This window comes from Corylus avellana, chromosome 6 (genome assembly GCF_965113065.1).
Source record: "Corylus avellana chromosome 6, dhCorAvel1.hap1.2, whole genome shotgun sequence".
In the NCBI taxonomy this organism is placed as follows: Eukaryota; Viridiplantae; Streptophyta; class Magnoliopsida; order Fagales; family Betulaceae; genus Corylus; species Corylus avellana.
The window spans coordinates 12,136,565-12,149,926 of NC_142495.1; the positions used below are offsets into that span (position 1 = coordinate 12,136,565).

Sequence of the window (13,362 nt, forward strand, 5' to 3'; positions counted from 1 at the left end):
CGGATTTATGAGTCGAATAAAAAGTTGTTAGCCCTACCATATACTCCTCTCAAACCGTAGATTCTAAAATATGAAAGTGTAGGTTGGATTAGGTAGAAGGTATATTGCCTAGCATATCTGCCTCCTGATCTTCAGATTCTAAGGGTTGTTACCCTGATTGTTCTTCTCGTTGTAGGTTGAGCAACTAAAGTTCCTAGATATGGGTTCTTTCTCGGGTAAGCTCGATATCTAGTCAATCATGCGGAAAGCTATTGCACTCATCAACCATATGAGGCGGCCCCATAGCACGATAAATTCAACCAATAAGTGAATTACTTTCAGCCCTTCCTTCGCACCGGTAGTGAGCGCTGCTAGATCTGAATCAACTTTATATGGGATTGGATATGCTATTGTTCCCGTCAGATATGTTGGGCGATATAGCAAAAAAGGGGAAACTCAACAAGGTACACTGCTACTTGTGCTGGTTCTTCATCTAGATATGATGGATCTACCACCCCGGTTCTATTGCCTTTGGAAAAACAAAACGAGTTTGAGAAGGAGCAGTGTGGGTGGGTTTCAAAAGGGGGGTGGAGTTCCAAAGGGAGATTGACGAGGCCCAAAAAAAAAAGAATAAGGCTTTGAGTTTTAAAGAGGGGTAATCATGTCATTTTACTAGCTAGGTTGGGTGAAAATTGGAAGTTTCATCATAAAAATCTCACACGTGGGATAATTTCCCTCCACTTAGACGAAAATTAGTAACGGAGGGTTCCTATTGCAAATTTTTGAAACATTAAAGGGTACATTACAAATTTTTAAACATTAAAGTTCAAATTGAAAAATACCTTAAACTTTAGGGATAAAATGAATTTCCCCCTTCCTCCTTTTTTATTTTTTTTTTATTTTTTTATTTTTTATTTTATTTATCACAAAAGTCAACATTTTATTTTATATTTATATTACATCAATCACCTTTTATTAGTATTCAAACAAAAAAGAATTCACAATAAAAAAAAGGTTTACCAAACACACGGGTGAACTATAAAAGTCTCTCTTTCCATTTTTTTTAACGTTCCAATGATTGTCCAATTCCAAAAGTCAAATGTGGTTGTTATTTTATCATTATTAATATTATTAATAGAAGTAGTAATAACATTGCCATAAATATTTGAAGTTTTGAACTCTTTTTTTTTTTTGTTTTTATCCCATACGATTTGAACTCTTTGTTAATATTAATTGACAAGACGTGCCAACATTTGCAATGGATAGGATCCTCCATTTTTATTATTATTTATTAAAGAGTAATAATTAAGAAAACACTGGCGTGACATTGTTTATGCATACCAATATTCTCTTACTCACTACTCATTCATTAAATAAATACCACACAATAAAGTCTAACCTATTCACTTTGTCCTCGTGCTTGCCTCACCAGCTTTCTTGTCATTTGGATGTCACCAACATTAAATATAAACAATTTTAATCTCCAATCATTTTTGATATTTTGTGAAATAGGAGGGAATGGGCAGACATGTAATCCAATGGTGGGATTCTCAAAATACTGATTTCATAAAAAAAAATAAAATAAAATAAAAATAGTGATGGATATAATGTTAACAAAAGTAATATGGAATGTGACTTGAACCTAATTATTACTATTATTATTATTATATATATAAAAAAAAATTAGAATAAGTTGTTATGGTTTACCTGATTTGTAATAAGTTTCTTGTGGTATCAAAACGTTTTAAGAGATCCTTGTGGATGTATAAACAACAAATTACTCTCTGCTGTAAAATTTCGTCAAAAAAGCTTAATGAATTTCGTTAGTGTGCCACGTCAGAGCTAATAAAATTATAATGTGTTGCTTATTATAAAATATATAAAAACTAAAAGCTAAAAACCCATATATGAAAAACTCATTATGAATATTTTTAATAATGAGAAAAAGTGAGATGTAGAAGAGTGTTTAAAAAGTGAGAATGAATACTTTAAAAGAGGGTTAAGGAAGAAAGTAGAAAAGAAATGAGAGGGGCTTGAGTGTTGTTGGTGGTGGGTATGATGAGAAAATTGAGTTGTGAATGGTTGAGATTATATGGGAGTGGTTGGTTGTTTGGGATAGAGCAGGATGGTGGAGATTTGGTTGTACTACAAGTTTAATTTCTGCAGCCATTAGTTTTGGTGTCGATGGTGGGAGTCTATTTTTAGGTAATATTCTAGGAGAAGAGAAGGAGAGCCAAGACAAAGTGGCTTTGATGGTTGAAAGAAAAATAGTCAAAGAGTTTGGAAAAGGTACTGATCCTTTGCGAGGGTATTCATAATAGGCTCTTTATATTTTGCTTTTCTCTAAAAACTTAACAAAACTCATAAAAATATCCATTTATCAAGCTCACTTCTCTACTTTATATTTAGCTTTTGTCATAAATGCTCTCTACATTTCAAAAGCCAAAAAGCTAAAGTTAGAGCACTAGTAGCAACTTCCCTTTAATTTTTCATAAGTTTAGGGCATAAAATTATTTTTTGTTTTCCTATAAAAATATATTTCACGAATCACAATAGCTTTCCTTACATTTCCTTATACCATTAAAATATTATTTATTTACAAAATACAAGTTCCCTACCTACCCTCACCTTTTTCACAAAATTCCAACATAATCTCAATTAAAGACAAAAAGATGAAAGATGAGAGAAAAAAGAAGAAAGAGAAATGTTTATATTAAAATAATGTATGAAGAACCACTTTTGGTTTCCTATATATTGTGAAACACGATAACAACCCTTGATGATTGGTTAAATGTAGGGAACCTAATGTAAGTAGGTTTTTGTGATTTTTTTTTGAAATTTTTCCTAAACATAAGGAAGGGAATGACATATAGGACATTTGCTACTAGTGTTCTTATATAATTTTTTAAGCTTATTTTTTACCCTCCTCTCTTTTGATTGGTTTAAAATTAATACAATAATAATATTTAACTAAAGTTGAGAATAATATAGAGAGTTTAATATTTGACTCATTTTAAAATTAACTCTATATATATATATATATATATATATATATATTTTTTTTTTTCTTTCTCAAATTGAACTTTATTTTAAAAGTCCATTGTGAATGCCCCTAAGAGGGAAGGTTGAAATGAAGCCAATAGATGTGTTTTCTCCACTCAAAGAGAGTGATTGACTCCATGATTAGGGCTCCTAACCAATAGAAGTGTACTTCTTTTGAAAATATTATCATTTGCGTGAGGATATAGAATAGTACTTTTACAGCCACAAGTAAAAGTCTTAACCCTATTGCCTAAAAGAGAAAATCTAAAAGCCTTTGTAGGCTTTTCTAACCAACCACTTAAGTAGATAAGATTGTTTTGGTGCCAATTAAACTGCATCGACACCTTGACATAATTTCTTTGATTAATTATACGTCAGCACAGCAACGACATACTCCAGCAATTAAGGACAAGGTAGTAATTAATATGTCGTTTTAATTTCACTTTAAAAGTCCTTGCTGTCAGCCTCCCTCAACTAAAACCCTCCACTCACCTATCATGCTATCAAACTCAAAAAAGACAGGGTTCCTAATTTGAAGTTTGAGAGACAAAAAGGGTAGCAATATTTTAACAACTGCAATTAATGTTCAACTGCTCAGATTTTTTTATTTTTTAATTCTTAGTTTTAAAATGCCATAAATATTCAACTTACTAGAGTGGTTAGCTAGCATGCAGCTCAACAGCTTGAATCCAGTGACTTTAATTAATTTAATGGGTAGCTATAATTAATTTAAGGTTCTGGGTATATATGGTGAACAAATTAACACAGTGAGTCATGATCATTGTGGCTAAACCACATCACTACTTTCGGCTCTATTAAATATTTAGCTAATACACATACTCATTTATTTCTTTCTTTAACTATTTTTTACTTTTTACGGGGCCAAAATGGGCCAACCACCTTATTTTTTGCTTTCTTTTCAAGATATATATATATATATATAAAATAAAATAAAACAAAACCTGTTGTAGGCCATTAGGGGGTTATATTTTTAATCCCCTTAAAAAAGGCATGTATCCTATATCTAGTTGGAGAAACCTGTTTACAATCAATCCTATAAAAATGTATGTATTCTAAGGAATCATATATTCTCATACTATAGTATATATTCTAACATTCAATTAAAATGATATAAGAAATATATTCTAACACCCCCTCAAACCTAATAGAAACTTGAGTTTGAAAAGAAGAGTTTTTTTTTTTGGAGGGAAATTTTACTTAACAATCATGAACTTTTATCGCTTTTGCAATTATTTCCTAAAGTTAAAAAATTCTCGATTGATAATCTTAAACTAAGGCTTTCAATTGTCACTTCCTCAAGTGTACCACAACAACTCCATTTTGAATTCATTTTTCTTTCTTCTATTTTCTTACTCTACTTTTCTTAATTTCTCAACCAACACGTAGGGGTGGGCACGGGTTGGGATGGGGTGGATTTCGGCCCTTTCCCCTACCCGACCTGCACCTTGCGGGTTTGGAAAATCCTACCTGCTACCCAGACACAACAAACCCTATCTGTCCAAGTTCGGGTTTTACGAGGCGGGTTGAACGGGGTGGATACTGCGGGTTGGGCTGGGTATTATGGGCAGGGCTTATATTTCTTGGTTTTTTTTTTTTTTTTTCTTTTTTTTCATATGAGAGAGAGAGAGCTTGCAACAGAGAAAGAGAGAGAGAGAGAGAGAGAGAGAGACGGCGACAAATAGTTGGGTATATGTGGTTAGTGCTCTAGAGCTTAATACATTGCTTGTTAGCCCCTTTTTTATTATTTTATTATTTTATTATTTATTTATTTCCTTTTTAACTACCAGTACCACACGCCATTTATTGAATTTGATAGTAAAATAAAGAGAGAAATGAATGAGAAAAAATAAAGATTTTAGGCGGTTTGGCCTATAGTGACATAGTCTACATATACATAGTAAAGTCTATTTTTGGCTACATTTTTCTTTTATGTGTGATTTGAGTACACAACTTTATTTATTAGGGGTGGGCGCGGGTCGGCGCAGGTTGAATTTCTGCCTTTTTTCCTACCCGACCCACACCCTACGGGTTTGGAAAATCCTATCCGCTACCCGGACACAGTGCCCTATTCATCCGAGTTCCAGTTTTGCCGGGTGGGTTGAGCAAGGTGGGTTGGGTGTTAACAAGATCATTACTTCAACAAAAACCTTAACAAGAAGCAGAACTGAAATCAGTACTTCAACAAAAAATCCAACCCAACATAATCAGACCAAAGATTCCGTGAGATTTAGAGAGAGCGTTAGTTCACTTCCCAGAGATTTAGAGAGAGATAGAGAGATGAGAGAGAAACATGGGAGCGGCGGCTAGGTTCGTGCTCCAGGACTAGAGGGAACGCAGCTAGGTCAGTGCTCAAGGAGTAGAGGGAGTGGCGAGAGAGAGTGGAGCGGCAAGAGTGAGAGTTTGAGAGTTGACTCAGTTGAGAGAGGACTGGAGGTGCGGCTGTTGGGTTAGAAGGATCTAGGGTTTTTTTTTTTTTTTTTTTTTTTTTTTTTTTTTTTCATTTTAAGTGCTTATGGGTGGAACGGGTCGGGGTGGAGCGGGTACCCGTTGCCCAAAAATTTCTATACTTGAAATCCACCCCGCCCCACACGGGTTGGAAGAAATTCAACCAGTATCTGTAAAAAAAACACCTAAATTCGGGCAGCGTGGGGTGAATCAGGTGGGCCAAGGCGGGTTTATGGGTTGGGCGAGTTTTTGCCCACCCCCTACTATTTATAGAGTTTTAATAAGGTGATTTCAAGTACAAACAAATTTCTTAAATTAAGGTAATTAATTACAAACTAAATCCACATTAATTAAAGGGATTTTTATCCTCATTCCTCATAGCCATTCAAGATACATTTTTTCTGTCACAGCTTTTTTGACTTTTTTGGACTGGCATTTTGCACGTACGATCATGCAAAATTGCTTTGGTGAAAAGACTCCTTGTAGCTGTTAAAAAAAGCAGTCGATCAAAAAAAGACATATGGCAGCTACAAAAACATGTCAGGAAAACGTTAACTAACTTTTTGCTTTGGATAAGGTTATATATATATATATATATATATATATATATATATATATATAAGTATATAATTAAAATATAATATTTTAACTGCACAAGAAATAGTTAAGAAACTAGCGATCATATGTACTTAAAGGTGTCTTTGCCAAAAGACTCCAAATGAATTGGATTAGAATAGTAGTAAATTTAATTGATACAAGAAAAAAAAAATTTTGTATGAAAAAGTAAAAAAATTTATTTTGTAGTGATTTTTTTATTTGAATAATAATAAAAAGTGATTGATGTGATGTAAAAAATAAAAATGTTGAAATTAATTTTTAGAGAAATAATAGGGATTTTTTTTTTTTAGTCCTTTGGCAAACACATCATGTGTGTTTGGTAAAGGAATGGATGGGACGGGACCCAAAGACCCAAAAAATTCATCTTAAAATTAACCATAACATTCTTACTTTTTACATCACATCAATCACTTTTTATTACTATTCAAATAAAAAAATTACTACAAAATAAATTTTTTTCACTTTTTTATACAAAACATTCTTACCTTTTTTTTTTTTTTTTTTTTTTTTTTTTTTTACATCAATCAAATATGCTACAGTTTCGGTCTATTTTATTTTTCAAGCCCTTTGACACCGGGGCCGGGCCTAGCTATAAACAAGGGTAGAGATGGTTGGTCAAGTGATTGGTGCGGTTGAAAAAGATGATAATTAACCACCATAATATATAAGTAATTAATATAATTAAGCATGATTGACCGCTAAGGACCCAATTGAAATGAAATGTACCACATTTATAGCATAGGGTGATCCATGTAGGAATAATATAGGAATAATAACTTGTTATTATCGTCTAATCCCAACCAAAGTTGAAATAAGTAGACGTCAAGGGTCTAAAGACAAGGTAGCCTAAGTCTCTAGCAACTCTACCTGCCCCCACCGATTTCCGGGCTTGGCATTGGCATCACATACCCGGCGGCGTTACCGCCCAGTGGAAAACGAAAAATAAGTAGGTGACTTATTTTTGTCATCTCTTTCGCTAACTATTGAGAATAAAATCTCCTATAATAGGGAATTCAATGCGCCCCTACATGAAAGATTATCAAGTTGGCAAAAGAAAATAAGTTAGGATCTCTCCTTAACGAAACATTGCACTTCTATATGGCTATTAATTAATGAGATATATATAATAATGGTAAACCCACTCAAATAAAACCAAACAACGGGACAAGATACATTTATTGATGAGATGTGTTTGGTGTTATTTCTTACACATTTCTTGTCTTCATTTTTTTTTTTTTTTTTTTTTAAAAAAAGAAAATCCACAATTGAAATATGTGAGACTTACATGTAAGTCCCACAAATTCAATAGTTGATTTGCTCATATCTTAGAAGAATTTTCAAAGTAATTCACTTGGGCACAAGGATGGAATTGGAATTTCCTCGAATCCGAAACTTTGTTCATGGTGTCAACTTAAACTTATAATTGCTTTCATATGTTTATCGTGATAGCCTTAATATTTGTATCTTGATGTTTTCTACGGGCCAAGGGCATGCAATAATAGTACCAGATCAAGGTACAAGGTACATATATATGCACATGGTTTGTCATTGTTTTTGACGATCGATGACAAAGATTCGTACTACCAATGATACCCAATTATGTAATTAATTAATAGGAGAGAAGAAAAGATCTAAAAATTGTGGCCTCGTGGGGTTGGTGCAACTATATCTCACACACTAACCATTACTAAAATTATAGTTAACTCTCATATTTTCCCCTATATATACACTTCCCCATCTCCCTATCTAACCCATCACCCATATACCAATTATTCCCTCTAACTTTCTCTCAAACATCCACCAAAACTTGAATCATATAGTTAACAAGACAATGGGTGCAGGAGGAGTGGGGGACCCGTTCATCGTGAGTGTCAACAAGAGGGAGGTGGTGGCTGCGGTGCTTCCATTGCAAGAGTATTGGCTTCCACTATCCAACCTCGACTTGCTTCTTCCTCCTGTGGACGTGGGTGTGTTTTTCTGTTACGAGAAAAACGTGAGCAACCTGACGTTTGAATCCATGGTTGGCGTTCTGAAGAAGGCCTTGGCGCAAGTTCTGGTATCCCATTATGCGTTTGCTGGCGAGGTGGTGCAGAATTCTGTTGGTGAGCCTGAGATTCTCTGCAACAACTGTGGGGTGGAGTTTGTTGAAGCTTTTGCAGAGGTAGAGCTTAGAGACCTCAACTTGTATAACCCTGATGACACCATTGAAGGCAAGCTTGTGCCGGAGAAGAAGCACGGAGTTTTCGCTGTCCAGGTTTGACACACAAACACTAGTACTGACTTACTTATGGACAGAAACATTCATATTGATTTCTTCAAATAAAAGTTAAATTTTAATTAAAAAAAAAAATTCACTTTTTTAAATTTGAATAACCACTTTTAAAATAAATCAAATATCAAACTCACTATATTTTTCTCTACTTTAGTTACATATTATTATTATTATTATTAGAGATAATGAAAATGAGTATATATAAGATTAAAAAGCTAAATAACTTTCACATTTTGACACTCGGTATTTGGAGAGCTTTGTTGATCAAAGTTAAATTTGAAATGGAGTAGAGAGGTTGTTAAATGACTCGTTTTATAAGTTTTTTCAAAAAAAAAAAAAATTTAAAATCTAAATTTTAAAAGCTTAACAAGAATGCTCTTAGTAAAGTGTAAAGAGTAGGGAGAGCTTGTAAAGTATTATGGATAACAAACTAAAAGTTTGGAGTTACAGAAAACGAGATACATATATCCCGTTTGAAATATATATATATATATATATATATCACATGTGATATATATATATCACATGTTACAAATATATAAATTATGCAAAATACCGCGTTATATTTGGTGGGGGCGGTACAAATACTAAACTAAAGCATCAAAAATTGGAAAGTAAAGGTGAGGAGGGCAATTTATGTCATCTTAACACCATACAAGTCACATGGCTCCCATACCGATCGATGTTCACACACAAAGAAATCCACAACATGTTTTTTTTTTTTTTTTTTTCTTTTTCTAAGCATGATCGATGTACTACTACTATGATTCTATGAACCATGTTGCAGGCTACTGAGCTCAGATGCGGTGGGTTGGTGGTGGCGTGCTCGTTTGACCACCGAGTAGCAGACGCCTACTCGGCCAACATGTTTCTTGTCTCATGGGCTGAGGTGGCTCAGTCTAAACCAATCTCTGCTCCACCATCTTTTCGCCGATCTCTACTCAACCCTCGACGCCCCGGCTCCATTCATCCCTCCTTGGACGATATGTACATCCCCGTAACCGAACTACCACCTCCCAAACATCCACAACCTGATTCCGATCATCTCATCAGCCGCATATATTATATTACGGCCGAACAACTCAGCCAGCTGCAATCTCTAGCCAGCACCAAGGGCTGCCGGAGAACCAAACTAGAGTCTTTCAGTGCATTCTTGTGGAAGATGGTTGCCAAGTCGGCTATTGCTCAAAGTGCAGACAAAAAGATGACTAAAATGGGCGTTGTTGTTGACGGAAGGACAAGGTTGATTGAAGGAGACGAACATAAAGCTTCACTCATGGGCTCTTACTTTGGAAACGTGCTCTCCGTACCCTACGGCGCCGAGCAAGTGGATGAGCTTAATGAAAAGCCATTGGAGTGGGTGGCGGATAAAGTTCATGAATTCTTGGAAGGTGCGGTGACAAAGGAGCATTTCTTGGGGCTCATAGATTGGGTGGAGGCTCACCGTCCGGTGCCCAGTTTGGCAAAGATATATTGTAACGGGAGCGAAGATGGACCAGCTTTTGTGGTGTCGTCCGGGCAGAGGTTCCCGGTGTGTAAGGTGGATTTCGGGTGGGGTATGCCGGGTTTTGGGTCGTACCATTTTCCGTGGGGCGGGGATGCCGGGTATGTGATGCCGATGCCGAGCCCGACCGGGAATGGAGATTGGGTGGTGTACATGCACCTGTTGAGAGGGCAGGTGGAGTTGATAGAGGCTGAGGCTGCCCATGTGTTTAGACCCTTGACATCTATTTATCTCAACTTCGATTAAATCCAAACTAAATTATAATATTAATTAAGTTATGCTTTAAATGTATTGCCGTTCAGTTTAGAGTGCTGTAAAATATTGTGTATTTCTGCAATTAATTTGTCGTTGAAGTAATCTGTACCTTAATAAGCCTAGTTTGTCAACTCTTTCTTTGGGGGTGTTTTCATGTCTTTATCAAATGGAAAACAACAACTTGGTTGTTAATTTTTTAACGTTTTCTTGAAATGTTTCTTTTAACTTGCCACATGTCTTTTCTTCAACTGCTTTCTACGATGAGGAATCTAATCATCTAAACAGTTTGCGTGATCCTACAACAGCACATGCAGAATAAAATGAGTAATGTTTCAAAATTTAATAAAGAGGGTGATTTCAAAAGACTAATCAGAAAGTGAGAGTTTGAGAGGTGGCGACTACACATCAATGACATCATGATCATCTGTATATATCTGCACTGCTGCTTGAAAACATATTTTTTTTGAAAAAATTTTACTTAATTTCCATGAATTTTTATTCTTTTTGTAATTATCTCTCCAAAGTGTATTGAACTTCTAATATATATATATATATATATATATGAAACAACAAAAAACAAATCAAATTAATTTTCTTTTTAAAAATAAAAAATAAAACAAACTGAAATAAAATTTAAATAAAAAAAATTAGAGCCTCGTTAGGGGCGGGGGGTGGCCTGAAGGGCACCCCTGATCTGCCCTGGGGTGGCTCGAAAGGCCTCCCTTGGCCTCACGGGTGGCCCGCTGGCCACCCCTTCCCCCTAGGGTGGCTGCCGGCCAAATCGGTAGCCACCCTACATTTTTTATTTTTAAAAGTTTTATGTGTGGGTGAAAGAGGAAAATTCTTGAAGTTTTTGGGTGTGTGTGGTTGTTTTGAACGCAAACTTTGTGTGCTAATATTTTCAAATTTTGAAATGTTTTATTGTTCACATGTCACTATTCACGCAGGAAAGACGACGTGTGAATAGTAAGTTACTATTCACACATCGCCTTTCGCACATGAGTAGCGAGACGTGCATAGTAACATTATTCAAACGTTACTATTTTATGAATAATGACGTTTGAATAGTAAAACGTACAATTTTAGTGATGTTTCTAAAAATATCACTATTCCAAATGTCACTAACTATGCTTTTTTATTTATTTATTTTTATTTTTATTTTTATTTTTATTTTTTGAGTGCCAGGTATATGAGTATAGGAAAGAGCCCCAAATGCAATCTTAGTAGTCCATTTCTCCGTTATAAGTAAGAGAATGGTTTTGTTTGTTAAAGCTCTCTTCTTTTTGTTTTTTTTTTATTTTTTATTTTTTATTTTTAAAATAAAAAAGGGAAAAATACACTTTAGCTCTCCAAAGTTTTACCCGATTTTCAATTTAGCCTCCAATGTTTAAACCTTAGCAGTGTACCTCAACAAAATATAAAAATTTCGTAATATGACCCATCCGTTAGTAATTTCCATATAATTTGATGGAAAATTTCTCAACTTCGAGGCACATGCATTTTTTTTGTCTAAACTTTCCAAAATTGTCACTTATTTTTTGAAAGAATTTCAAAATGCCTCCAATTAAATAAACCAAAATCTAAAAAAAAAAAAAAAATGGGGTTGGCCAAAGCCACTGTTTTGGCCGTTTGGGGGTGGCCTGGCTATGGCCACCCCCATGGCCTATGGGGGTGGTTTAGCCATCCGCAAGAGGCCAAATGGGAGTGGTCGAAACTACCCCGAAATGGCCAAAGGGCCACCCAAAATGGCCGGATTGGGGGTGGCGAGCCATCCCATGGCCCATGGGGGTGGTTTGGTCACCCCCAAGGGACCAAATGGCCCAAGGGGGTAGCTACGGACACCCCCAATTTTTTGGTTTTTGATTTTTTATTTTTTTCCTTATAAAATATGGGAACAATTAGGTATTTTCAATAATTTCCCTAAGAGAAAACGAAAATTATTGATGGATGGGTCACATTACGTTTTTTTTTATTTTTTATTTTTTTTAATTTTGGTGGAGTACATTGCAAATTTTTAAACATTGAAGGCTAAATTGAAAATCAGGTAAAACTTTTGAGGGGTAAAGTGTAATTTTTCCAAATAAAAAAAATTAACAAACAACTCAAAATACAAAAAAATCACAAAAAATATAAAAAATGTTTTCATTTTTAAGTCACATCGTCAACAATACATTAAGGCTATGTCTTTTTCAATGTAGAATATTTTATGAAAAATGTTTTCCTTGTTTTTTGGCGTTTTGTATAAGTGAAAATCTTGGTCAAATTGAAAAAATTTCAGTTGACCAAGAAAACCTTCTTTAAGCTCTGTAAAATGGTTTTCATTTTTTTTTTTTTTTTTGTGGTAAACTATTTTATGAGTTTGACCTTGTCTGTAACACATCGCCTTTAAATAACGAGGTGTGGGTGAAAATATCTAATTTTACAAGTGATGTTACTGTTTGGGATTGTCCCATAAATCCCAATAATTTTATATTGACATTCAAATGTTTGTAATGAATATATGTTTTATTCATTGATTAAATGATTTGAGCATATGTTATATGAAATGTCTTTTATATGCCTATTACTAGAAGGTTTATCATATTTATTATGCATGTAAAATGTCCTAGGATAATATTGAATATGCCTATGGGTGTGAATAACATGGTTATTACACAAGGTCTTAATCAATAATCTTTGTAATCCTTAAACCTATAACGTTCGCAATTGTTAAAAGGAACTGGGGCATTTCATTTTGAGAAAGATTATTACACATCGAATCTTGGTGATCTATCTTGATCAAGTGAATCAGTGACTTTAGATTGAGGTGTTGAGACCCTAAGGGTGTGTTTGGCAAAGGACTTGAAAAAGAAAGTGGGCCTAAATTGTAGCAGATTTGATTGATGTGAGAAAAAAAAATTAGGAATGTTTTGTATAAAAAAGTGAAAAAATTTGTTTTGTAGTGATTTTTTTATTTGAATAATAATAAAAAGTGATTGATGTGATGTAAAAATTAAGAATGTTGGAATTGATTTTGAGATGAATTTTTTAGATTTTTGGGTCCGGTCCGGCCCATTCCTTTGCCAAACACAGCCTAAGGTACTGAACAGACCAATAAGTTGTCTTTCCTCAAAGATACTGTTTATAAGGAGATGAGGTAGAGAAGTAAGTGGCAGTATCCTTGATCTTAATTTTACTATGAAATATTTCATGGAGGGATCATAAGTCAATGTTAAGTAAGTCAAAA

At 34.5% G+C, this 13,362-nt stretch overlaps 1 protein-coding gene across 1 annotated transcript; it reads left to right on the plus strand.

Moving 5' to 3' along the window:
- The first annotated feature begins 7,855 nt into the window (after window positions 1-7,855).
- Window positions 7,856-10,336, plus strand: LOC132187343 (coniferyl alcohol acyltransferase). Its single transcript, XM_059601631.2, has 2 exons — window positions 7,856-8,359; window positions 9,165-10,336. Exons 1-2 carry the CDS (start codon window positions 7,937-7,939, stop codon window positions 10,125-10,127), a joined length of 1,386 nt encoding a protein of 461 aa, XP_059457614.2. The 5' UTR covers window positions 7,856-7,936; the 3' UTR covers window positions 10,128-10,336.
- Window positions 10,337-13,362: the final 3,026 nt, after the last annotated feature.